This window comes from Hemitrygon akajei, chromosome 16, assembly GCF_048418815.1.
Source record: "Hemitrygon akajei chromosome 16, sHemAka1.3, whole genome shotgun sequence".
Lineage (NCBI taxonomy): Eukaryota > Metazoa > Chordata > Chondrichthyes > Myliobatiformes > Dasyatidae > Hemitrygon > Hemitrygon akajei.
Genome location: NC_133139.1, coordinates 82,023,567 through 82,049,770, shown reverse-complemented (window position 1 = coordinate 82,049,770; position 26,204 = coordinate 82,023,567). Strand labels below are relative to the sequence as shown.

Genomic DNA, 26,204 nt, shown 5'->3' with positions numbered 1-26,204 from the left:
GACCATCATTCACTGTTGTCTGTGGGATCTTGCTACATGAGAGCTGGCTGCTGTTTCTCCATGTTGCACCTTCTCCGATGCTGAAGTTGAAATGCGTGAGAGCTTCAAGTTGCTAGGTGTGAACATCACCTGTCCTGTTCCAGCCATATTGGTGTCACAGCCAAGGAAGCTCACCAACGCCACCGCTTCCTTGGGAGCATTAAAAAAAAAGCTTTGGCACGTCCACGTCGACTCTCACCGTTCGATGCAGCGTAGAAACCATTCTGTCTGGATGCACGATGGCTTGACAAGGCATTTGCTCGGCACGTGATGGCAAAAAACCACAGAGAGTTGTGGACACAGCTCAGCACATCACAGAAAACAGGCTCCCCTCCATGGACTCTGAAAACACTTTTTGCTGCCTCAGTGAGTCAGCTAGCATAAACAAAAGCCCCACCCACCCCACTCACTGTCCATTATCCTCTCTCTCTTCGGGCAGAAGATAAAAAGCCTGAAAGCACTTACCACCAGGCTCAAGGACTGTTATCAGACTCTTGTACAATAAACCTCACAATCAACCTCATTATGATCTGCACTTTACTGTTTACCTGCTCTGCACTTTCTCTGTAGCTTTTACACTTTATTCTGCATTGTTCCTGTTTTACCTTATTCTAGCTGAATGCACTGTGTAATGATCTAATCTCTACAAACAGTGAGTAAGAAACTTTTCACTGTGTCTTGGTACAGTTGACAATAATAAACCAATGCAATTACCAGTAGGACATCCTGAGGCTGTGTAGGATGCAAGTACGGCTACAGTGTTCGAAGTGGGGACAGAGAGGGGACGGGACACCGTAAACCCCAGCCCAACTTTACCAACAGCAGAGCTGCTGAATCCCCAGACAGGAGGGTGGAGGGACAGCCTGTGATGATATACGAGAGAGAGAGAGGGACTGGATTCATGGTAGCAGGTTGAGTGAGACATTGTGCGCAAAGTTCACAGGATGTGGTGAGGTCAGTGGGGAGGGGAACTGTCTTGACGTGAATGCACAGATAAGACGGAGTTTACGGTGAGGAAAGACGTCACATTCTCCGGGGCAATGCCAGCCCTTGTACACTCACAGCTTCCCTTCAGCTGGTGTTCTGGGTCTGAGGTACCTCCAGCCATTCCCAGAACCGGTGCTGAGGGCTGACAAATAGGGGGGTGGGAGGAGGGGGGGGGGGATTGAGTAGAGGGGTGAGGGTTGGTAGTGGGAGAGATCAGTGGGTGCAGGAGGAGGGAGAGGGGGTTGAGTAATTGAAGACGGGTGTGGGTCGGTGATGGGGAGATCAACGGGTGAACCTCCCTCATTCACACCACCTCCCATTCACTCCCTCCCTCACCGTTCTGTCACTTCAAGTCTTCCCCTTCCTCTCCCAACCCCTCTTTCTCACCCATGCTTTATCCTTCAGCCACTCCCTCTTCCACACACTCCAATTCCCAATTTGCACCTCTCTCTCCTCAGCCCTCACCTCTTTCTACCCTCCTACTCTCCCCAACCAACTACAGCTTTCTCTCTTCTGACTGCTTGCCTCAGCTCCTTCCTGCAACCTCTAAGCTATACACTCCATATCCTCACTTTTTCCCCACACTTCATTCCGCTCACCCACCACCATCCCTACCAATCACCTCTCTGCCCTCTCCACTCTCCTTTTGTCTTCTTCCTCCTCTAGTACTTCTCTCCTCACCCCCTTGTCCCCACCTTTCCATCTCTCTGCCACTCCCTCCCCCTCATTGCCACCTCTACTCTCACACTCCCTAATTCATCACTCCCTCTCTCACCCATCCCCAATCCCCTGCCTCTCACTTCTATCCCACTCATTCTCATGCCCTCTCCCTTCCCTGAACTTCCCTTCCACACCCCAAACCCAACTCAACCTCTCAAGCCCCTCCCCCTCTTCTCTCCACCCATACCCTCCCTTCTCGACACCTGTACCTTCTCCCCTGCCTTTCACCTTATCCCTTCTGACCCCTCAGCACCTCCTCCACAAGCTCCTCCCTACCTCTCCCCATCTCTTCCTCATTTCTTCTCTCCTTTCACACCTTCTAATCCTGCCCACCTACCCTTCCCCTTCTACAAATGCCTCTCTCCCCTTACCCCCGCTCAACTCTTCCCTCCTCCCTTCTCCACACATCCCCTAAGTCTCTTCCTTTGACCCAGCTCTGCCACCCTCACCCATATATATCCCCATTGCCTCTGCCCCTCCCCACAGACTGTGGCTAAATGAACTCTTGTTCCCTCTATGCAGCCACTTCCCCAGTAGGAGGAGGGAATGGAATACCCCATGCAGCAGAGGGTGGAATAACCCTAGAGGGAATGGAATACCCCTAGGAGAGATGCTGGAATACCCCCTATAGAGGAGCTTCTTCTGGGTCAAGGATCCCTGGGCAAAATGGTACCAAGATATTTCAAAGTCCAAAGTAAATTTATTATCCAAATACAGTGGTGCTAGAAAGTTTACGAACCCTGTAGAATTTTCTCTGTTTCTGCATAAATATGACCTAAAATGTGATCAGATCTTTATGTAAGTCCTAAAACTACAGAGAACCCAATTAAATAAAAAAAAACATTATACATGTTGATTTATTTATTGAGAAAAATAATCTAATATTGCATGTATTTGTTAGAAAAAGTATATGAACCTTTGCTTTCTGTAAGTGGTGTGACCCTCTTGTACAGCAATAACTTCAACCAAACATTTCCAGTAACTGTTGATCTGTCCTGCACATTGGCTTGGAGAAAATTTAGGCTTCAACTCTGGGATGTTGGTCGGCTTCCTTGCATGAACTGCTTGCTTCAGGTCCTTCCATAACATCTCTATAGAATTAAGGTCATTACTTTGACTTGGCCATCCAAAACACAAATTTTCTTCTTTTTCAACCATTCAGGCGTTGATTTACTCTTGTCTTTCGAATCATTGTCTTGTTGCATTATCCAACATTAAGCTTCCCAGGTGACAGACTGCTACCCTGACATTCTCCTGCAAAATGTTTTGATACATTTTTGAATTCATCGTTCCCTCAACGACTGCAAGCTGTTCAGGCCCTGAGGCAGCAAAGCAGCCCCAAACCATGATGCTCCTTCCACCATGCTTCACAGTTGGGATGAGGTTTTGGTGTTGGTGTGCAGTGTCCATTTTTCTTCAGATATAGCAATGTGCATTTCTGCCAAAAAGTTGAACTTTTGTGTTATCTATCCATAGAACATTGTCTGAGAAGCATTGTAGAACATCCAGGTGGTCTTTTGCAAGCTTGAAATGTGCAACAATGTTTGTTTTTGGACAGCAGTGGGTTCTTCTGTGGTCTTCTTCCATGAACACCTTTCTTGTTTAGTGTTCTTCTTTTTAATGGACACATGAACAGAAACATAGGCAAGTTCTAGAGATTTCTACAGGTTTTTTGCTGTTACCCATGGGGTTCTTTTCCACCTCCTTCAGTACTGCACGTATGCTGTTGGTGTAATCTTTGCAGGATGCCCATTCGTAGGGAGAGTAGCAACAGTACTGAGATCCCTCCATTTATAGACAACTTCTCTTACTGTGGACTGATGAACACTCGGGTCTTCAGAAATACTTTTGTAGCCTTTTCCAGCTTCATACATCTCTACAATTCTTCTAAGGTTCTCTGACAGTTACTTTAATCGAGGCATGGTGCACATAAACAGGTCTTTCTTGAGAAGAGCAGGTTCTGTCAGTAACCTGATTTTGTGTGTCCTTTTTATAGGCAGAGCATCTCTACAACCCACACCTTCAATCTCATCTCATTGATTGGAACACCTGACTCCAAATACCCTTTGTAGAAGACATTACCCCAGAGGTTCACATACATTTTCCATCAAATACATGAAATATTGGATCAATTTTTCTCAATAAATAAATGAACAAGTATAATGTTTTTGTCTTATTTATTTAATTGGGTTCTCTTTACCTTGTTTTAGGACTTGTGTGAAGATCTTATCACATTTTAGGTCATACTTGTATAGAAATAGAGAAAATTCTACAGGGTACACAAACTTAGAAACATAGAAAACCCACAGCACAAGACAGGCCCTTCGGCCCACAAAGTCCCTACCTTAGAAATTACTAGGCTTACCTATAGCCCTCTATTTTACTAAGCTCCATGTACCTATCTAAAAGTTTCTTAAAAGACCCTATTGTATCCGCCTGCACCACCGTTGCCGGCAGCCCATTCCACATACTCAATACTCTCTGAGTAAAAAACTTAACCCTGACATCTCCTCTGTACCTACTCACCAGCATCTTAAACCTGTGTCCTCTTGTGGCAACCATTTCAGCCCTGGGAAAAAGCCTCTGACTATCCACACGATCAATGCCTCTCTCATCTTATACACCTCTATCAGATCACCTCTCATCCTGTCGCTCCAAGGAGAAAAGGCCGAGTTCACTCAACCTATTCTCATAAGGCATGCTCCCCAATCCAGGCAACATCCTTGGAAATCTCGTCTGCACCCTTTCTATAGCTTCCACATCCTCTTGTAGTGAGGCGACTAGAACTAAGCACAGTACTCCAAGTGGGGTCTGACCAGGGTCCTATATAGCTGCAACTTTCCACTGTATATTACCCTTCACTACCTTGAGATCCGTTTTCATGCAGGTATTTACAGGAAAAAGAACTACATTACCATTTATGAAAATAACTATATATAAACAAAGACTGACAACCAACCAATGTGGCAAAGACCAATTGTTTCAATAAAAAATAACACTGAGAACATGAGTTATAAAGGGTCTTTGAAAGTGTGTCTGTGGAATCTGTTCAGAGTAGTGGTGAGTGAAGTTATCCAGGCTGGTTCAGGAGCCTGATGGTTGTAGGGTAATAACTGTTCTTGAACCGGGGAGCATGGGACCTTGGGCTCCTGATCAATGGTAGTGGTAAGAAGAGGGAAGGGCCTGGATGGTGGGGGTCTTAGATGACGGATGTGGCACTGCTCCATGTAAATGCGTCCAGTGGTGGAGGCGGCTCTGCCTGTGAGGGACTGGGCTGTAGCCATTACTTTCTTTAGACTTTTCTGTTCCTGGGCATTGCTATTTCGACAGCAGGTGGTGATGCATCCATTTAGGGTGTGCATTAATACAAGGCTGTCAAGGTTTTCAATGACGTGTTGAATTTATAAAAACTTTTAAGAAAGTTGAGGCACTGTGGTGTCTTCTTTGTGATGGCATTTATGTGATGGTCCCAGGACAGGTTGTCTGATCTGTTAACACCAAGGAACTTAAAAAAGCTACTGACCCTTTCAAGCTCCATTCTCCAAATGATGTCCGGTTTATGGACCTCCAGCTTCTCCCTCCTGTAGTCAATAATCAGTTTTGTTTTATTGATGTTGTCTTTGTGGCACCACTCAGCCAGGTTTTCAATCACCAATATCAACCGGTGCTGTTAAACCCCCATTATTTTATAAAGCACTGTGCTCCAACTGAACTCACAGATGGCTTTCCCAAACATCTTAAGAAACAATTAGCAGATCACATCAGAGCTGCTTCAGCCGCTGCCAGACTTAGAAAGTGAATTACAACTCTTAAATCTGTCATAAACCCATTTAATGGAAGTTGAACTGAAACTATCAATTAACGTGTTTTCAAAGAGCTCTGTAAAATGACATACAGATGTGACAGTTTCGGGGATTCTATGTACAGGAATTGCGGTTACAGTTGTGATCAGCACTGTTAGTGGAGAGAAGGCTGCCACGGGACAGCAGCGGTTATCGTGAACAGAGGGATCTGGGAATACAGATACAAAATTCCCTAAAAGTGGCGTCACAGGTAGATATGGTAGTAAAGAGAGCTTTTGGTACATTGGCCTTTATAAATCAAAGTATTGAGTATAAGAGTTGGAATGTTATGGTGAGGTTGTATAAGGCATCAGTGAGGCTGAATTTGGAGTATTGTGCGCAGTTTTGGTCACCAAATTACAGGAAGGATATTGATAAGGTTGAAAGAGTGCAGAGAAGGTTTACAAGGATGTTGCCAGGACTTGAGAAACTGAGTTACAGAGAAAGGTTGAATAGGTTAGGACTTTATTCCCTGGAGTGTAGAAGAATGAAGGGAGACTTGATAGAGGTACATAAAATTATGATGGGTATAGATAGAGTGAATGCAAGCAGGCTTTTTCCACTGAGGCTAGAGGAGACAAAAACCTGAGGATGTGGGTTAAGGGTGAAGGGGGAAAAGTTTAAAGAGAATGTTAGGGGAGGGCTTCTTCACACAGAGAGTGGTGGGAGTGTGGAATGAGCTGCCAGATGAAGTGGTAAATGCGGGCTCACTTTTAACATTTAAGAAAAACTTGGACAGATCCATGGATGAGAGGTGTATGGAAGGATATGGGCCAGGTGCAGGTCAGTGGGACTAGGCAGAAAAATGGTTCGGCACAGCCAAGAAGGGCCAAGCCTGTTTCTGTACCGTAGTGTTCTATAGTTCTATGACACTATTACAGCTCAGAGCTTTGGAGTTCAGAGTTCAATTCCAATGTCTTCTGTAAGGACTCTATACGTCCTTCCCGTGGAATGCGTGGGCTTTTGTCTGGGTGCTCTGGTATCCTCCCACAGATCATAGATGTACCAGCCAACAGGTTAATTGGTCGTTGTAAATTGTCCCGTGATTAGGCTAGGGTTAAATCGGGGGTTTCTGGGTAGCGTGGCTCAAAGGGCCGGAAGGCCTATTCTCTCTCGAAATAAAAAACTTCTCAATGAGCATCGAAGTAGCCTCATTCCATAGCCTGTCCTGTACTGCCCTCTGCTGTTGATGGCTGTCATAGGCAGGGAGAAAACGCAAGATGGAAAACACTACTGTAGTCCTGGACAGAAAGCTATGGAAATATCTAAGTTTCACAGCCTGGCTTCAAAGCCTATGACCTTTAACACCACAGGACTCAACTTTAAAGTTAACATTTTTTAATATGTCAGAAGGAGACGGTCATCCAGACGGCTCTAGGGTTAGAGGGATGGTTTGTGTGAAGGATGGAGTAGAGAGGCTGTGCAATGCTCTGTATGAGGATCACTGTGAGGTTCTGCGCAAGGGTCCTTGTGTGGGATGGTGGGGGCATATAGAACACAGAACACTACAGCACCATACAGGCCCTTCAGCCCACAATGTTGTGCTGACCTTTTAACCTACTCCAAGATTAATCTAACCTTTTACCTCCCAAATAGTCCTCTCTTATATTAGCCACTTCATCCCAGGAAAAGGCACTGGCTGCCTGAGTCAGAGTCAATGGAAAGGTCAATACCCAGGTCTATGTGAGAGTCAGCATGTCAGTCTGTATTGGCGGAGGTGAGGGTATGGCCTGCTAGACCATGGGAGGGGTGTGAGGCTAAGAGTTTGTGTTAAGTTGCACGACGGTCTGTGTGAGAGGGAATTGGGGCATTGTGAGCGTCATTGTGAGAGTGAGATTGAGAGTAAATGCAAGTGTCTGTGGGGATCGGTAGGGGATAAGGCAATGATGGAGAGAGCATGAATATCTGTGTGAGCTTAGTTAAATGTGAGAACGTGTGGCAGTCATTGCGAGCAGACTGTCAGGATGAGGGTAAGTGTGCTGCTGTGTACGAGGGTCTGTTTGAATGTTGGTGTGTCCGCGTGAAGGTCAGAGTGTGAAATAAGTGTGAAACGTGAGCGTGACAGTTTCTGAGGGTGCGTGTGAGTGTGAAGGACAGTGCAAGGATGTGTGCGAATGGAGTGTGAAGTTGGCTGTGAGTGTGAGGGGAGTACAAGGATGAGTATGAAATATGGGAAAGTGTGAGGTGAGAGTAAGTTGAATGTGAGGATGAGTATGAAGTATGGGGAAGTGTGAGGAGAATGAGAGGTGAGTGTGAGGGTGAGTGTGAGGTGAATGAAGTGAGTGTGAGGGTGAGAGTAAGGTGAATGTCAGGGTGAGTGTGAGGTGAATGAAGTGGGTGTGAGGTAAGTGTGAGAGTGAATGTGAAGCTGACTCTGAATGTGGACGGGGATGAGAGTGAAGTTTGGGGAAGTGTGAGGGTCAGTGCGAGAGAGAGAGAGTGAGGGGAGTGTGAGGGTGAATTTGAGGGCGGTGTGGGGTAAGTGTGAACGTGTATGAATTTGGGTGTGAGTCTGAGGGTAGAGGTGGTTGTGAGGGGAGGAAGAGTGTGAGGGTGGAGGTGGTTGTGAGGGGAGGGGAGTGTGACCAGCACCGTGATTTTACAGAGTGAACACTGGCTGCTCTGCTGATGTCAGGGTTTCCATGGCAACAGGGCCATTGCTCCAGACAGCTAAGCAAGCACGACAATGGCAGCAAATTCCATCACATTCAGCTCATGAAGCTTTCTTCGGACACGGCAGGTGCTTTCCTTCCACCCCTCTTTACCCAGAGCAGACAGCATCCTCCCTCCCTGTAAACGTGCCCTCCCCAACTCCCATCTTGACTAGTACGACAACAAAACAGACACATTCCAGAGTATTAATGCACAAAGTTCAAAAAATCCCACTACCCTGAGAATTATCCCACTATCCAGATAATTAAATAATCCTGAAGAAAAAGAATGTACCAGCAATGATAAATACTCTGGATCAACAGTACCCTCAGAAAGGAAATGTCCCGTCCTTTCCACTCTGGCCTATGTGTGACTCCAGATCCACAAATGAGGTTGGTAAGATGAGGGAATACACACTCGATAAGTGGACAGAGTAAGCAGTTTCAAGTTCCTGGGTGTCAACATCTCTGAGGATCTATCCTGGGCCCAGCGTATCGACGCAGCTACAAAGCAGGCAGGGCAGTGGCTGTATTTCATTAGGTGTTTGAGGAGATGTCGTTTGTCACCAGAAACACTCGCAAATTTCTACAGACGTACTGTGGAGTGTGTTCTGACTGCATCACCATCTGGTATGGAGGGGAGTTTGGGGGGTGGGCGTGCTACTGCACAGGATCAAAGCAAGTTGCAGAAAGTTATAAACTCAGCCACCCACCATGGGCACTAGCCTCTGTGGTATCCAGGACATCTTCCAGGAGTGATGCCTCAAAAAGGTGACATCCATCATGCCCCAACACCCAGGACATGCCCTCTTCTCATTATTACCACCAGAGAGGAGGTACAGGAGCCTGAAGGCACACACTCAACGAATCAGGAGCAGCTTCTCACCCTCTGCCATCCAATTGCTGAATGGACATTGAACCCATGAACACTACCTCACTGCTTTTTTGCACTGCTTATTAACACTTTATACTTACTGTAATTTACAGTTTTTATTATTATGTATCACATTGTGTATTACCGAAAAACAACTTTCACAGCGTATGCTGGTGATATTAAATCTGACTCTGAAATGCCCTTTGACGTGGCCTCGGAAGTCAAGGGCAATGAGAAAAAGGTAATCCATTCAGTCTTCTCATGGATACTCAAATTCCATTATGTATTAAGGACATTCTGACTTCTGGAACCAGGGGTAATTCTACATCAGCAGAATTTTCCCCTCTCTCACGTGCTCAGACTATCGGTGACCTTGGGCCATGACATTCAAATCTGTTGGCTCTTAAATACCCACTGGTGGAGAGTGCGATTGTTATTTCCACTGGGCTGGGACATCTTCCCCTAGGTCAATAGTGTTATAAAAAAAAGTTCTTTCACAAATCAGGAACTGAGATTTCTGGTGGGATGCAAATGGTTAATTCTTTGCTAGAACACATTGGTCATTAAAACTTAAAACTAGTAGGACACAAGATGATGTGGGGTAACAGTTTGCCGAGTTTGTTGATTACAGAGTAGATATCCATCCTAAAGTATTAGTGCCCCAAGGAACAGACAAGGATGAATGATGAAGGGATTATTTCTATCACCTATGCATTACTGCTTTGGACTATGGCTGAAACAGGGCCACAATAGATGCCATCTCAGGTTTACAACTCCTCTCTGGACCATCTGTTTAGTAAACTCACCTACATTAGACCACTACTTATTTAGTCCACAAGACGTAGGAGCAGAACTAGACCATTTGGCCCATCGAGTCTGCTCCGCCATTCAATCATGGCTGAACTTTTTTTCCCCTCATCAGCCTCACTCCTCGGCCTTCTCCCCGTAACCTTTGACGGCGTGGCCAATCAAGAATCTCTCAATCTCCACCTCAAATACACTCAACGACCTGGCCTCCACAGCTACTTGGGGTAACAAATTCCACAAATTCACAACCCTCTGGCTAAAGAAATTTCTCCGCATCTCTGTTTTAAATGGACGCCCCACTATCCTGAGGCTCAGCCCTCTTGTCCTAGACTCCCTAAACATCCTTTCCAGATCTACTCCGTCTAGGCCTTTCAACATTCGAAAGGTTTCACTGCAATCCCCCAGCACCATCAAACGTTCCTCATATGATAACCCTTTCACTCCCAGAATCATCCTTGTGAACTTCCTCTGAACCCTATCCAATGCCAGCACATCTTTTCTCACACAAGGAACCCAAAACTGTACACAGGTAAGGCCTCACCAGTGCCTTATAAAGCCTCAGCATCACATCCCTGCTCTTGTATTCTGGATCTCTTGAAATGAATGCCAACATTGCATTTACCTTCTTCATCACCAACAACAACCTACAAGTTAACCTTTAGGGTATTCTGCACAAGGACTCCCAAGATTGGCATCTCAGATTTTTTTATTTTCTCCCCATTTAGAAAATAGTCTGCACACTTATTTCTTCTACCAAAGTGCATGGCCATGCATTTTCTAACATTGTATTTCATTTGCCACTTTCTTGTCTAAATCCTTCTGCAGCCTTTCTGTTTCCTCAACACTATCTGCCCCTCCACCAATCTTCATATCATCTGCAAACTTAGCAACAAAGCCATCTACTCCATCACGTAAATCACTGACATACAGCATAAGAAGTGGCCCCAACACCAACCCCTGAAGAACACTACTAGTCACTGGCAGCCAACCAGAAAAGGATCCTTTTATTCCCACTTTCTGCCTCCTACCAATCAGCCAATGCTCTAATTATGCCAGTAACTTTCCTGTAATCCCATGGGCTCTTAACTTGGTAAACAGCCTCATGTGTAGCAGCTTGTTAAAGGCCTTCTGAAAGTCCAAATATACAACATCCACTACATCACCTTTATTTATCCTACTTGTAATCTCCTCAAAGAATTCCAACAAGTGTGTCAGGCAAGATTTTCCATTAAGGAAACCATACTAACTTTGTCCTAACTTGTCCTATCTCACCAAGTACTCCATCACCTCATCCTTAACAATTGACTCCAACATCTTGCAGTCCACTGGGGTCAGGCTAACTGGTCTGTAACTTCTTTTCTGCTGTCTTCCTCCTTTCTTAAAAAGTGGAGTGACATTTGCAATTTTCCAGTCCTCTGGCACTATGCCTGAGTCCAATCATTACTAATGCCTCCACAATCTCTACAGCTACCCCTCTCGGAACTCTGGGGTGCAGTTCATCTGGTCCGGGTGATTTGTGTACCCTTAGGTCTTCCAGCTTTTTGAGCATCTTCTCCCTTGTAATGGTAACTGCACTCATTTCTCTTTCCTTGTACCCTTCAACATCTGTCACACTGCTAGTGTCTCCCACAGTGAAAACTGATGCAAAATATCCATTTAATGCATTTGTCATCTCTTTGTCCCCTGTTATTATTACTCCAGCCTCGTTTTCTAGTGGTCCTATATCTACTTTCATCTCTCCTTTATTTTTTATGTACTTGAAAACACTTTTTCTATCCACTGTTATATTGCTTGCTAGCCTGCTTTCATATTTTATCTTTTACCTCCTAATGACACACACAAAATGCTGGAGGAACTCAGCAGGCCAGGCAGCATCTATGGAAAAGAGTACAGTCGATGTTTCAGGCCAAAACCAGGACTGCCAAACGGTTTTGGCCCAAAACATCCACTGTACTCTTTTCCATAGATGCTGCCTGGCCTGCTGAGTTTCTCCAGCATTTTGTGTGTGTTGCTCAGATTTTCAGGATCTACAGATTTTCTTATTTGTTTTTACCTCCTAATGATTCTTTTAGTTGCTCTCTGTAGGTTTTTAAAAGCTTCCTATTCCTCTATCTTCTCACTAATTTTTGCTTTGCTATATGCCCTCTCATTTGCTTTTACATTAGTTTTGACTTCCCTTATCAGCCACAGTTGTACTATTTTGCTATCTGAGTATGTCTTTGTTTTTGGAATACATTGATCCTGCCCCTTCCTCATTTTTCCCAGAAACTCACACCACTGCTGCTCTGCTATCATTCCTGTCAGCAGCTCCTTCGAATTTACTTTGGCCTATTCCTCTCTCGTACCACTGTAACTTCCTTTACTCCACTGAAATACTGCTGCATCAGACTTTACTTTCTCCCTATCAAATTTCAAAGGTAAACTCAATCATACTGTGATCACTGTCTCCTGAGGGCTCCTTTACCTTAAGCTCCCTAATCACCTCTGGTCCACCACATAACACCCAATCCAGTGTAGCTGATTCCCTAGTAGCCTCAACAACAAACTGCTCTTGTAGGCATTCAACAAATTCACTCTTAGAGATCCATTACCAACATGATTTTCCCAATCTACCTGAATGTTAAAATCTCCTATGACTATCATAACATTGCCCTTTTGACACACCTTTTCTATTTCCCATTGTAATCTGTAGTTAACATCCCAGCCATTGTTTGGAGGCCTGTATATACTGTAACTGCCAGAAGGATCCTTTTACCCTTCTAACTCAACTCACAAGGATTCAACATCTTCCGATCCTATGTCACATCTTTCTACTGATTTGATGCCATCTTTACCAGCAGAGCCACACCACCCCTTCTGCCTACCTTCCTATCCCTCCAATACAATGTGTAATCTTGGACATTCAGCTCCCAACTACAACCATCCTTAAGCCAAGATTCAGTGATGGCCACAACATCATACCCGACAATCTGTATAAGTGCAACAAGATCATCCACCTTATTTCTTATACTTCATACATTGAGATATAACACTTTGAGTGCTGTATTTGCTACCCTTTTTGACTCTGCATCCCTAATGCACTGATAGTCACCCTGCTGGCTGCAATGTTGTCCTATCATCTGCCTGCCCTTCCTGACAGTCTGACTATATGCTTTTTTACCATCCGTCCTATCCCAAGTCCCTTCACTCTGGTTCCCATCCCTGTCAAATTAGTTCAACCCCTCCCTGACAGCTCTAACAAACCTTCCCATGAGAATATTGGTCCCCTCAGGTTCAGGTGCAACTGGTCCCTTTAGTACAGGTCATACCTCCCCCAGAAGAGATTCCAATGATCCAAGAACCTGAAGCCCTGCCCCCTGCACCAAGTTCTCAGCCATGCATTTATCTGCTAAATCATCCTGTTTCTACCTTCACTAGCATGTGGCAGAGGTAACATCCAGAAATTACTACACAGGAGGTCCTGCTTCTCAGCTTTCTGCCTAACTCTCTAAACTCTCTCTTCAGGACCTCTTTGCTTTTCCTTCCTATGTCATTGGTACCAATATGTACCAAGTCATCTAGCTACTCTCCCCCCGCTCTCCAAAATGCTATTGATGCAGTCCGAGACACCCCTGACCCTGGTTCCTGGGAGACAACATACCATCCAGGTGTCCCATTCATGTGCACAGAATCTCCTGTCTGTTCCTCTGACTATTGAGTCCCCTATCACTACTGTTCTCCTCTTCTCCCTCTTTCCCTTCTGCACCATGGACCCGTGCTCAGTGCCAGTAACCCGGACCCTGTGGCATCCCCCTGGGAGGTCATCCCCCACAACAGTGTCCAAAATGGTATACTTACTATTAAGAAGTTACTGTATTTACTTACAGCTCTGCCTTCAATACTGAAATTCCAACTATATGCAAATTCTTCCCTTGACTTCCTGACCAACAGACAGCAGTCAGTAAGGAGAGGTAGTAGCACCTCAATTGTCATTCATGACTGCGTGGATAGATTCTGCTCTGACTCCATCTGCAAGCATGCTGCTGTAGTGGGCCGAATCTCTAATAACAATGAGTCAGAGTACAGGAGGGAGATAGGGAGCCCAGTAGCATGGTGTCATGACAACAATCTTTGTCAGCAAAACAAAAGAAGACTGCTTTTTGACCTGAGGAAGAGGTGCAGTGCCCATGCTCCTGTTTACATCAACAGAGCTGAGGTCAAGACCGTTGCGAGCTTCGAGTTCCTGGCAGTGAGCCTGTCGTGGACACAAAGGCCAAGAAAGTGGGCCTGTGCCTCGACTTGCTCAGGAAGCTAAAGAAATTTGGCCCATCTCCTTTGACTCTCACCAGTTTTAACAGATGCAGCAGAGAAAGCGTGCCCTCTGGATGCCTAACGGCTTGGTATGGCAACTGCTCTGCCAAGGCCACAAGAAACTGCAGGGAGTTGTAGACACAGCACAGCACAGAACTCGGACTCCCCTCCATAGACTCTTGCCTCAGCAAAGCAGCCAACGCAATCATCCCTCCTATCTATCCCCGACATTCTCTCTTTCCCTCCCTCCTATCAGGCAGAACATGTAAAGCCTGAAAGTTGATACATTCAGGCTGAAGCTCAGCTTCTGTCCCACTGTTGTAAGACTACTGAATGGTACCCCAGATGGATTCTTGACATCACAATCTACTTCATTATGGCCTTGTCCTTTATTGTCTGCACTTTCTCTGTAACTGTAACATTTTACTCTGCACTCTGTTATGCTTTTCCTACCTTAAAGATGTGATGAAATTATCTGTATATATGGCATGAAAAACAAAAATTTTCACTGTAAGTTGGTATACACAACAAACATTTTATAAATTTACCAGATCCGAGTGCCCAAGGGTGGGATTGATTTGCTAGTAGGGCAAGATTCCTGAGTTGTAAGATTATTGATTGTGTGCCTCAGGTGACGGGTCACAAATATCTGGAAAGTCCAGTTCCCCTCCCTTGGCATTACCTGTCCTACACACTCACACGGACTACACAATCACAGGGAGGAAGGTGCATTAGGGTGAGGTGGGGCTATGGTGGAGAGAGTGGCTTTGGAGGAGATGGGTTGAAGCTACTTATCTTCTCAGTGAGATTTGGGATGTTTTGGGCCTCATATCTAAGAAAGGATATGCTGACATTGAAGAGAGACCAGGGCAGGTTAATATAATGAAAAGGTTAATATATGAGGGGCTTCTGATGGCTCTGGGCTTGTACTCCCTGAAGTTTAGAAAAATGACTGTGGGGGGATCTCATTGAAACCCACTGAATATTGAAAGATGTAGATGGAGTGGACATGGATAGGATGTCCACAGTTGCAGAGTTCAGGGCCAGAGGGCACAGCCTCTAAATAGAAGAACGTCCCTTTAGAACAGAGATGAGTAGGAATCTATTCAGCAGGGGGTGGTGAATCTGTGGAATTCATTGCCACAGAGGTCTGTGGAGGCCAAGTCATTGGTTATATTTAAACTGGAGGTTGATAAGTTGCTGATTAATAAGTGCATCAAAAGATATGGGGAGAAGGCAGGAGAATGGGGTTGAGAGGGAAAATAAATCAGCCATGATGGAATGGCAGAGCCGACATGATAGGCAGTGGCCTAATTCTACTTCTATGTCTAATGGTCTTATGATTCATGAAGGTGACAGGAATTAGTTGGTAAATGGATGACGATGGGGTTTGTGGAATGATAAGCTCAGACCTGAGGATCTGTGTGAAGGAAGGAGCAGGAGGCTGTGATATCCTCTATATCGAGGGTCACTGTGAAGATCAATGCAAGGGTTCCCCAGCACCTGTGCTGGACACAAGATGCTCACTTGCCTGGAGATGCGGCTTTGGTAATCACTGTTGATCTCAGTCCCTACTGAAGTGGGAGTCACTCTCTGTCTCTCCTCATTAGGAGTAGCAATCGCTCCCAGTCTCTGCTTGTGGAGTGGGAGTCACTAAGCCTCACCAGTGTGGAATGGGAGTCATTCTTTGTACCTCCCACCTAGAGTGAGACATACTCTCAGTCCTTCCTGTTTGGTAGAGGGAATCAACCTCAGGCCCTTCGGTCTGAGAGATGTAGTCTAATTCCCCCGTTCAATGGTTCCAGTTAATATTAGAGAAATGTATACAATATACATCCTGAAATTCTTGTTCTTCGCAGACATCCACAAAAACAGATACTGCCCCAAAGAATGAGTGACAGTAAAAACGCTAGAAACCCAAATCCCCCTGCTAACTCTCCCACGCACAAACAGCAGCAATGACCCTCCTTCCGCAAAAATAAAAGCATCAGCACCCTCCACCCACCAAGCAAGCACTAGCAAAGCCCCAAGAAAGACCATGATCTGTAATCTAATCGTTCACCTGACAATTTGACATACCACAGGCTCTCTCTCTCTCTTCCCAACAGACAGAGGTGTCACCCTTTCACAAGCAAGAGGGGAGACATAGCAAAACAACTCGCTGAATCGCGGTGTTAAAGTCTGCCGCATCACTACTCCCCCCCACCCCCGAGTTCTCCAACTCGTGAATCAGCAGCAAACTCTCCCCCGCCAATGAGAGAGAGAAAGAGATGGAGCACACGATTTGCTGAGCACAGAACCCCAACAGCCGATCTGCTCTTCCCAATGTTCTGTGTTCTCCTGCTTTTTGGGGTAAAATAAACTGTTTTTAAGTCTCTCGTGTATGGGAGTGAGTAATTCACAGTCTCTTCTGTCTGACGTGAGAGTGAGAGAAGCTCTCAGACCCAGTGTTACTGAGTCCTGTGACTCATCAAAATGATTTAGGTCTGTTCTCAGTATATTTACAGTTGGAAGCTCAGGATTTAGACTGACCAGAGATCCTATTCAGTCAGTGCGGAACAAATCTACAAATAAGGATGAAACATGGACTGCTGCAGCAGTGGTTCCAAATTAAATCACCAGAAACTGCTCAAACATCCTGGAAAAAATATTCAGTGCAGTCTGCAGTTTGTGCAGAGCCGGAACCTGAATGTCCAGTGAATTACTTTCTCCTGGTCTGGGTACAGGCATAACAGAAACACGCTGGGATCATTTACACTTGGAAGAGCAGATGCATTTGGGACAAGATCCCATCTAGAGCACAAAACCTTTGATTTTAACCTCTGCCTTCTGCCACAACCAGACTAGTCTCAGCACACCTCATTTTCCATCAAGGCAGCCTCCAACCTGATGGCATGAACATTGATTTCTCCAACTCCCAGTAATTTTGTTTTCCCCAAACTCCTTCCCTCTTTTTCAATTCCTTGCTCTAGCCTCTTACCTCTTCTTCTCACCCGCCTATCAACTACCTCCCTGGTGCCCCTCCTCCTTCCCATTCTCCTATGGTCAACACTCCTCTTAGCAGATTCTTTCTTCTCCAAGTAAACACAAAGTACACTGCAGATGCTGTGGTCAAATCAAGATGTACAGAACAGCTGGATGAACTCAGCAGGTCAGGCAGCATCCGTTTAAAGAAGCAGTCAACGTTTCGGGTCGAGACCCTTCGTCAGGACTAAAGAAGGAGGGGGCAGGGGCCCTATAAAGAAGGTGGGGGGGAGGGTGGAAAACCAGTCAGAGGAAAGATCAAGGGGTGGGGGAGGGGAAGCAGGGAGGGGATAGGCAGGAGAGGTGAAGAAGGAATCTAAGGGAAAAGCACTTTGGGTAGTAGAAGAAGGCAGAGTCATGAGAGGTGATAGGCAGCTAGAAGAGGAGACAGAGTGAAGCTGGGATGGGGGAAGGGAGACAGAGGGAATTACTGGAAGTTGGAGAATTCGATGTTCATACAAGGGGCTGGAGACCACCCAGACGGTATATGAGATGTTGTTCCTCCAACCGAAGTTTGGCCTCATCATGGCCGTAGAGGAGGCCATGTATGGACATATCCGAATGGGAATGTGAAGCAGAGTTGAAGTGAGTGGCAACCAAGAGATCCTGTCTGTAGGTGCTCGACGAAGCGATTCCCCAATCTGTGTCGGGTCTCGCCGATGTAGAGGAGGCTGCACCGGGAGCACTGGATGCAATAGATTACACAACAGACTCACAAGTGAAGTGTTACCTCACCTGGAAGGACTGTTTCGGGCCCTGAATGGTGGTAAGAGAGGAGGTGTAGGGACAGGTGTAGCACTTACGCTTGCAGGGATAAGTGCCAGGTGGGAGATCTGTGGGGAGGGACGTGTGGACCAGGCAGTCGCGGAGGGAACGATCCCTGCGAAAAGCAGAGAGGGGTAGAGAGGGAAAGATGTCCTTAGTGGTGGGGTCCTGTTGAAGGTGGCGGAAGTTGCAGAGGATAGTATGCTGGATCCAGAGGCTGGTGGAGCGATAGGTGAGGACAAGGGGGACATGGTCCCTGTTGTGGTGACGGAAGGATGGGGTGAGGGCCAAAGTGCAGGAAATGGAGGAGATGCGGGTGAGGGCATCATTGATGACAGCAGAAGGGAAACAACGATTTTTAAAGAAAGAGGACATTTTCCACCCTCCCCCCACCTTCTTTATAGGGCCCCTGCCCCCTCCTTCTTTAATCCTGACGAAGGGTCTCGACCCAAAACGTTGACTGCTTCTTTCAACGGATGCTGCCTGACCTGCTGAGTTCATCCAGCTTTTTTGTACGTCTTTCTTCTCCAGCCCTTTTGCTTTTTCCACCAATTACCTTCCAGCTTCTTAATTTGCCCCTTCCCCACCCAACTAGCTTCACCTATCACCTTCTAGCTTGACCTCCTTCACCTCCCCGGCATCTCCCCCCTTCTTTTCCAGTCCTGATGAAGGGTCTCGGTCTGAAATGTCAATTGTTTATTCCTTTCCGCAGAAGCTGCCTGACTTGCTGAGTTCCTGCAGCATTTTGTGCGTGTTCCTCTAATTTTAAAGATTAGAATAGCTTTATTTGTCACGCGGACATCAAAGCATGCATCGAAATGAAACCTTTTATGTCACAGACCGAGTCCGAGGATTGTGCTGGGGCAGCCTGCAAGCGTCATCACGCCAACACAAAATGCCTGCGACTCACTAGCCCTAACCGCGCACCTTTCTGGACTGTGGGAGGAAACCGGAGCACCCGGAGGAAACCCACGCAGTCACCAGGAGAATGTACAAACTTCTTACAGACTGTGGCAGGAATCGAACTCTGACCGGTGATCACTGTGTTGTAAAGCGACTGAGCCAGTGTTTCCTTGGTGTCACTCCACCATGGGGGTTCTCCTCAGTACTTCCTCCAGGAGAGAGGCACGTCAACAGTATTGCTGAAACTCTCAAAACTGCCTTTGACAGAGAAGAATTTCTTTGATAATCTCTTCCACCAGAACAATGCTCCATCAGTATTGCCTCAAGTACATACCCCAATGAGTCCTAGAGCAATCTAATCACAGTCCAATTCCCCACGAATTTCCCTGTGACCTTTTCCCTTTATATTCCCAACATCTTCCTCCTGATGTGGATGTGGAGAGCACGTTTCCTATGGTGGGGGAGTCTAAGCCTCAGAGTAGAGCGGTGTTCTTTTAGAACAGAGATGAGGAGGAGTTTCTTTAGCCAGAGAGTGGTAAATCTGTGGAATTCATTGCCACAGGTGGCCGTGGAAGCCAAGCCACTGGGTATGTTTAAGTCAGAGATTGATAGTTCTTGATTAGTTAGGGCATGAAGGGATACAGGGAGAAAGCAGGAGATTGGGGCTGAGTGGGAGAATGGATCAGCCACGATGAAATGGTGGAGTAGACTCGATGGGTAAAATGGCCTAATTCTGCTCCCATATCTTATGGTCTTATGACTCTTCTATCATTCACCTGCACTGGGAGTAACTTACAATGGCTAATTAACTTAACAGCACGTCTTTGGGATGAGGGAGGGGACTGGAGCAGCTGGAGAGACCAATACTGCCACAGGGAAAACATGGAAATTATACACACACAGAGCGCTGGAAATCAAGATTGAACTTGGGTCACTGGAGCTATACAGTAACAGTTCTGCCTACTGCGTCCCTTTGTCAACTACGCTAATACTGGTATTCCCTCTGTACAACCTCCAACACAGCACAATGCACTCACTAATGGTTTTGAGAGAGAGATGCTCTCTTGTTACTGTCCTTCTGACAGAGTGATATTCTTCCAGTAATGTACTCAGTGAGGAATATATTTAATGCTGTCTGTAGCTCCCTCGTCATCTCTTGGAATTAATATAGATTCCAAGGATTGAAGTAAGCTGCAGAGAGTTGTAAACTTAGTGAGTTCCATTATGGGCACTAGCCTCCATTGTGTCCAGGACATCTTCAAGGAGTGATGCCTCAAAAAGGCGGCGTCCATCATTAAAGACTCCCCCATCACCCAGGTCATGCCTTGTTCTCATTGCTACCATCAGAAAGGAGGTACAGAAGTGTGAAGACAACTCAACAATTCAGGATCAGCTTCTTCCTCTCTGCCATCTGATTTCTGAATGGACATTGAAACCATAAACACTACCTCTCTACTTTTTTATTTCTATATTACTTATTTAATTTAACTATATATAGTAAAGTGATTCATAGTTTTTCTCTATTATTATGTATTGCATTGTGCTGTTGCTACAGAGTTAACAAATTTCATGACACATGCTGGTGATATTAAACCTGGTGAGATGGGTAATTGATGGTGAGCATGAATATGATGGGCCGAAGGACCTGTTTCTCTACTGTATGACTCTCTGGGAAAGCAGGTTGAAAATTCTTCCCCTTGTGATTAATCACTTTACTCTAAGAGCACCACAACCTTGCCATAGGGTTTGGAGGCTTGTGTGCTTCAATGACCCGTAGAGCTACGTTGGCCGGTGTGAGGGCCTTGTGCTTTGGCTTCTGGTAGGGTCACTCATGCCAATCAGGTCAAAGGGTAGAGACCAGACTTTGAGTGGCCACCAGTCCTCTAGGTTCAGGGGTTCAGCTCAGAGCTAACAACCCTGACTGGTCAGAAAACAATTGTTATAGAAACAGCAATGAAGAATCCTTGTACACAGACAGGGATGGAGGACTTTCATTGCTGCCTTAAACGCCAGCAGCATAACAGGCTGTAAGTAAGTAAAATAAATTGATTTGTAGCTTCAATGATCACCTCACACACATACTGCATGCTGCCCGTCAGCTTTTACAGGTATGCTGAGGACACCCAGATCCATTCCTCACTTGCACCGACAACCCTCCTCTTCTTCCTCCACTTCCCAGTGACCTCCAGTTAATCAGCAGAAAGTCTGATGGCATCGGCCTCAGTCTGCTCTACCCTCGGTGCCGACAGAGTTCTATCCCTGGTCAAAGATACAGACGTTGAGCATGAGTGAAGAGTCAGGTCCCACCTCCTCTCTCCATCAGCCTGTCTCTGGATATCACCCCAATATCAACTATCATTGCTCAGACTACAGAACATTACCTATCCATACCCCAGACACTAGAATATTATCTATCCCTACCCCACACTGCAGGGGTTCCTAACCTTGTTCATGCCATGGACCCCTACCTTTGACCAAGGGGTCCATAGATCCTAGGTTAGGCACCCCTGCACTAGAACATCACCTGTTAATTGCTCTGGTACATTGTCCAATGCAGCACTCATCTCTGGAATATCAGTGTTACAGCCCCAGATATCCTGTTACCGCTGTAGGTCCTGAAGATCGACTATTATGGCAGCAGCCTCAGGAATATTATCCGTCACTGTCCCAGACTGTGGAATATCTCTTACCATTGCACAGATGGGAATATTGTCCATCTCTGCCCTAGTGTCTGGAATACTGCCTTAAATGTAGGAATGTTGCCCATCATTGTCCCAAACTCTGGAATACTGCTCTGAGGCCACCAAGCAGCAAATTTTCTTTGCCATACCATATGTTCTGGTATCTTTTAGTGAGGCAGGAACACTTGAATTTTCCCCTCTGCGTTACTGGTGCTGAACCTGTACCCGATATAAGCTGTTCAGATACTGGACCTGCAGCAGATATAATTAATTCCTTTCGTTCTTTGAAAGCTTTCCATTTGAAATTTTGATACATGTTCAATCACAAAAAGTAACCCTGAAGTGTTAAAACTGTTTCTCTCTCTAAAACCACAATTTCAGAGGGTACAGCCAGCCAGCAGTTTGGGCTCACAATGGATAAACAAAAGAGATTCTGCAGATGCTGGAAATTTTGAGCAACATACACAAAACGCTGGAGGAACTCGGCATGTCAGGCCTGCATCTATGGAGGCGAATAAACAGTTGACGTTTCAGGCAAGTCTTAATGAAGGGTCTTGGCTTGAAATGTTGACTGTTTATTCCTTTTCCTAGAGGCTGCCTGAGTTGATGGATTCCTCCAGCATTTTGTGTGTGGCCCATAATCAGATCCTGTGTGTGGCAGCCCCTTTCAATTGCAGAGGTCAGCTCCTCCTCTGTTCAACCTTTCCTCATCACTCAGGTCACTCACTCTTTGAAGGAAGGGCAAATACTGGCTAGAGGCAGGAGCAGGTTCCCATGTTGAAGTGGCTGCTAGCTGGGGAAGGGAATGTACATACAGTAGGGGAAACCTGCGGGTTCAACCTCACCAACACCACAAGAGGCGGAGGAAGCAACTGAAGCCAGGTTCAGAGCTCACACTTGGCGGTCAGCGCATGATACCCTTACCAAGACTGGACGCTGGAGTGCCGACGGTGTTCTCGAATGTTCTTATTCAGGCGCAATTTGCGGAAAAGCCGAGGTGAATTCCGTGGGGAGCATCGTGGAGACAGGGGCCCGATTCCATACAGCCTCGGGCGGAACGGATCCCAGTTGGACAAGTCTGAGGAACTGGGGAAAAATGCCTCACCCTCGACCTCTTTCCGAGCCTCTGTGACCCCCAAACGGCTCTGGAACTGGACCTGTGGGAGAGGGGGCTCTGCCAGGGAGCGCTGTGGTCTTAAAGTCCCTTCCATTCAGTCAGGATAGCAAGGATCTGCTACGAGCAAATGGCACAGTGTGGGGGAAACCGCACGCTGTGACTTGAATGCAGGGGCTCGCTAATCACACAGTCCTTTCTATTTTGTATTGATTTTGATCACCAAAAGCAGAAGTATTCGACTGTAGTATATGGGGTTCTTTGAAATCTTCAGAATTTCTCTCTCTCTCTCTTTCCCATATATCTAAGTTCCTCTGTTATGGTTGCAGTCAGACAGGCAAAAGGGTACCCGGTTGATGTTCCAACTCATACAATCCCATATTCACAGTGTTAAGCAACCGAGAGCCCGCAGAATGACGTCCACCTGGGCATTCTGTACCGTGAAACATCAGCCTCCCGGCTTCCGGATGTCAACTCGCCTCACGCAGAGTCGGTCTCACCGGCTTTCCCTCAAAATGCCGTCCCGCCGTGAGTGAGCGAGGTTCCTGCTCAGCTTCCCAGGTGCTCGCAGGAGATGGGGACACGCGTCGCACTCTTCCGCGAACACCGTGATCAGAAGTATTTTCATTGCCCAGAGCTGAGGGCAGTTGAAGTCTCCCAGACCCTTCTGCAATCTGCCCTAGGAGGAAAACTCACTTCCCCCCCCCGAACACACTGCACTCGGCAACAATCTCCGAACCACCCTCTTTCTATGTAAGTGCCATCAGGAAGTGAAACTTCCCCTTGATGTTTGTCCAACTCTTAAAGTCCAGAATGCGCAAATCTCCAGTTTGAGTTCACATCATAAATAGTCCGTAAGTCACAGTTTACTCCCAATAACCCATAACTGGTCAAAGCATTGCATCAAAAAAAAAACCGAAGGATTCTGGTGAACAAATAAACGATGAACATTACTGAGTAATCTGATTTTAAAAAACTACTATCATTTAACTCTTTGAGGACCGGCCATTTTTAAAGCTATCAAGCAAGTTCTCTTTACACTTCCACGATGGTTCAAGGGTGCCTACACTTCGCCTATGGATATCTTGACACAAACGGATTTGGGATTTTTAAGCACTTGGCTGTGTTTTATTTCGGAGAAAGGCCAGGCGTTTATTTCTGGTGTGAAAGAGTTAAATGTGGTTCTGAGCGGAGGTTCCTGTTAACTTGCGGCAGCATAACTCAGACTGGGAGACTGAGGGTCAAGGACAAGAATGGGAGTTGTTTACTACCCTAACTAGCTCTGGAAGGAAGCCAGCACCCTGATGCTCAGTTCGTTTCCCAGAACGTGGTGTCTGGACTGGACCAGCCGCTCGCTGGTTGGCCAGACTCGGCCCTCTCCAAGACAGGTAAACTCACTGAAGGGAAACGCGCAGCATTAAGGTGCACTGGGCACTCCGGCAAACCGGCCGACCAGTTCCAACTTCCTGGTCAGGTGAGGTGGTGACTCTCTGAATTCAAAATACAAACCATGGGAGGTTTGGCTCAAAGTGAGTTGGAGAGGATCTCGCTATTATCAGCATGATTCGCGGAACCCCAATAACAGCAAGACTCCTCTCCACCTTGCAGAGGAAGACGAGAATGGCTGGGGTTCAGCCCGCTAGCCCTGCTGTTTAAATATGCTCTGGGTCATTCAGTAATTGCTTGTTATTCCCACTAGTGAAAATGGACGTCCGTGGGCAATTAAAAAGATTCTCTTCTTGTAAGGCTGCAGAGGTTACTGAGCTGTTCTTGGGAAGACATTTGCGGGATTTTTAATCCGCTCATTACTCAGCGATAATTGGATAGTCTGGTCTGAAATATGTCTGAGGCATTGCACTGATGAGGCAATATTGAAGAGCAACTCCTTAACATTAACGGATGCAAATGGCAAAGGCTCTTTTAATAGTAACACTGTGTGCAAAGGCTCCGTTATTGTTCAGACTCGTGTAAAGTAGTCAGAAACACTGCAATACTTTCGATGGGTGACAGCCTAGGCTTCTCTGTATCACAGAACACAGAGTACAGCACAGGAACAGGCCATTCGGCCCACAATGTTGTGCCAAACCAGCTAAAAGGCAAATCAAAAACACTCAATCACTAAAACCTCCTACCTACACAAGGTCCATACCCTTCCATCTCCCTTGTATCCAATGTGCCTATCTAAATGTCTCTTCAAAGCCTCTAATGTATTTGCCTCTCCCACCATACCAGGCAGTGCATTCCAGATGTCCACCACTCTCTGAGTAAGAAAAACTTACCCCTCACATTGCCCTTGAACCCTTCCCCTCTCATCTTCAATGCATGCCCTCTGGTATTAGACACTTCCACCCTGGGAGAAAGATACTCCCTGCCTACTCTATCTAAGCCTCTCGTAATCTTATAAACCTTTAGCAGATCCCCTCTCAGGCTCCGGCGCTCCAGAGAAAGCAACCCAAAGTTCAAAGTAAAATTTATTAACAGGGTACATATGTGTCACCACACACAACCTGGGATTCTTTATCTGCAGCCATACTCAGCAAATCTGTAGAACAGTAACTGTAAACAGGGTGCTGCTGCCGTCAGGTAGAAGTACAGGGGCCTCAGGACTCACATCACCGGCTCCAAGAGCAGTTCCTACCCCTCAACCATCAGACTCTTGAATAAAAGGGGATAAGGACACTTTTATCTTGTTATTTCATGCCTGACATTTATTTATTATCTGCATTTGCACAGTTTGTTTACAGATTACAGCTCCTGATGTTTGCAATTTAGCCTCTCGTGATAGCACATGCCCTCTAAACCAGGCAGCATCCTGATGAGCCCCTTCTGCACCCTCTTCAAAGCAGATTTCAGCAAAGTTTGAGTTTACAGTATTTCCTTTGTTGATCAGAATAAATAGGATTTGTAAACATTTAATCACTGTAAACCTACAGCAGAACGACAGCAGCTGGATTTGCTCTGACTTACTTGGGTATATTTCTACAAATCCTGGACCCTACAGTCAGTTTTAGCCCTGTTACACATCTTCACACCGGGAAATGTCATCCCTGCAAATAATATTATCGATTTTTTTTAAAGCTGAAAACAAACTGCTGGGCAAACTCACTGAGTCAAGCAGCATCTGTGGAGGGGAAGAGATGGCTGATGTTTTGAGTGAGGACTGTGCTTCAGGATTAGGGCTTTCAGCAGCTTGTTTTTCATTCCAGATTCCAGCATCTGCAGCATTCTATATCTCCGTTTCACTCTTGACTTTTAACTCACAAGCAGGTATTTGATATTGTCAAATCGATTCTAAAACAGGTAAATAAACAATTACTTGTAAGTGTAAAGTATATCTAATATTGTATAATGTCTCTACTGCTCCATGTACAGTTATTGGTCTATAAGACATTAGAATGAGCAGTAGGTTTTAGAACATGCCTTAATGGAAGATGGTGTGACAGAGGGGTTCAGGGAGGTTAGACCTTAGCAGCTGAAGGCACTGTCACCAGTGCTGGAGTCTTTAAA

The 26,204-nt window shown here is 46.0% G+C and overlaps 1 protein-coding gene across 6 annotated transcripts in view; it reads right to left on the bottom strand.

Moving 5' to 3' along the window:
• Window positions 1–26,204, bottom strand: part of LOC140740224 (3',5'-cyclic-AMP phosphodiesterase 4B-like) — a 458,171-nt gene that overhangs the window by 124,529 nt on the left and 307,438 nt on the right. The window contains exon 1 of one of the 6 annotated variants that reach the window (XM_073069302.1): window positions 25,804–25,988. The exons of 4 other annotated variants lie outside the window; for them this stretch is intronic. In XM_073069302.1, coding sequence (XP_072925403.1) covers window positions 25,804–25,922 — 119 coding nt within the window. In that variant the 5' untranslated portion in view covers window positions 25,923–25,988. Of the gene's footprint in view, window positions 1–22,507; window positions 23,447–25,803; window positions 25,989–26,204 lie in introns of those variants that run through there. One more of the 6 variants, XM_073069299.1, reaches the window with a different exon arrangement.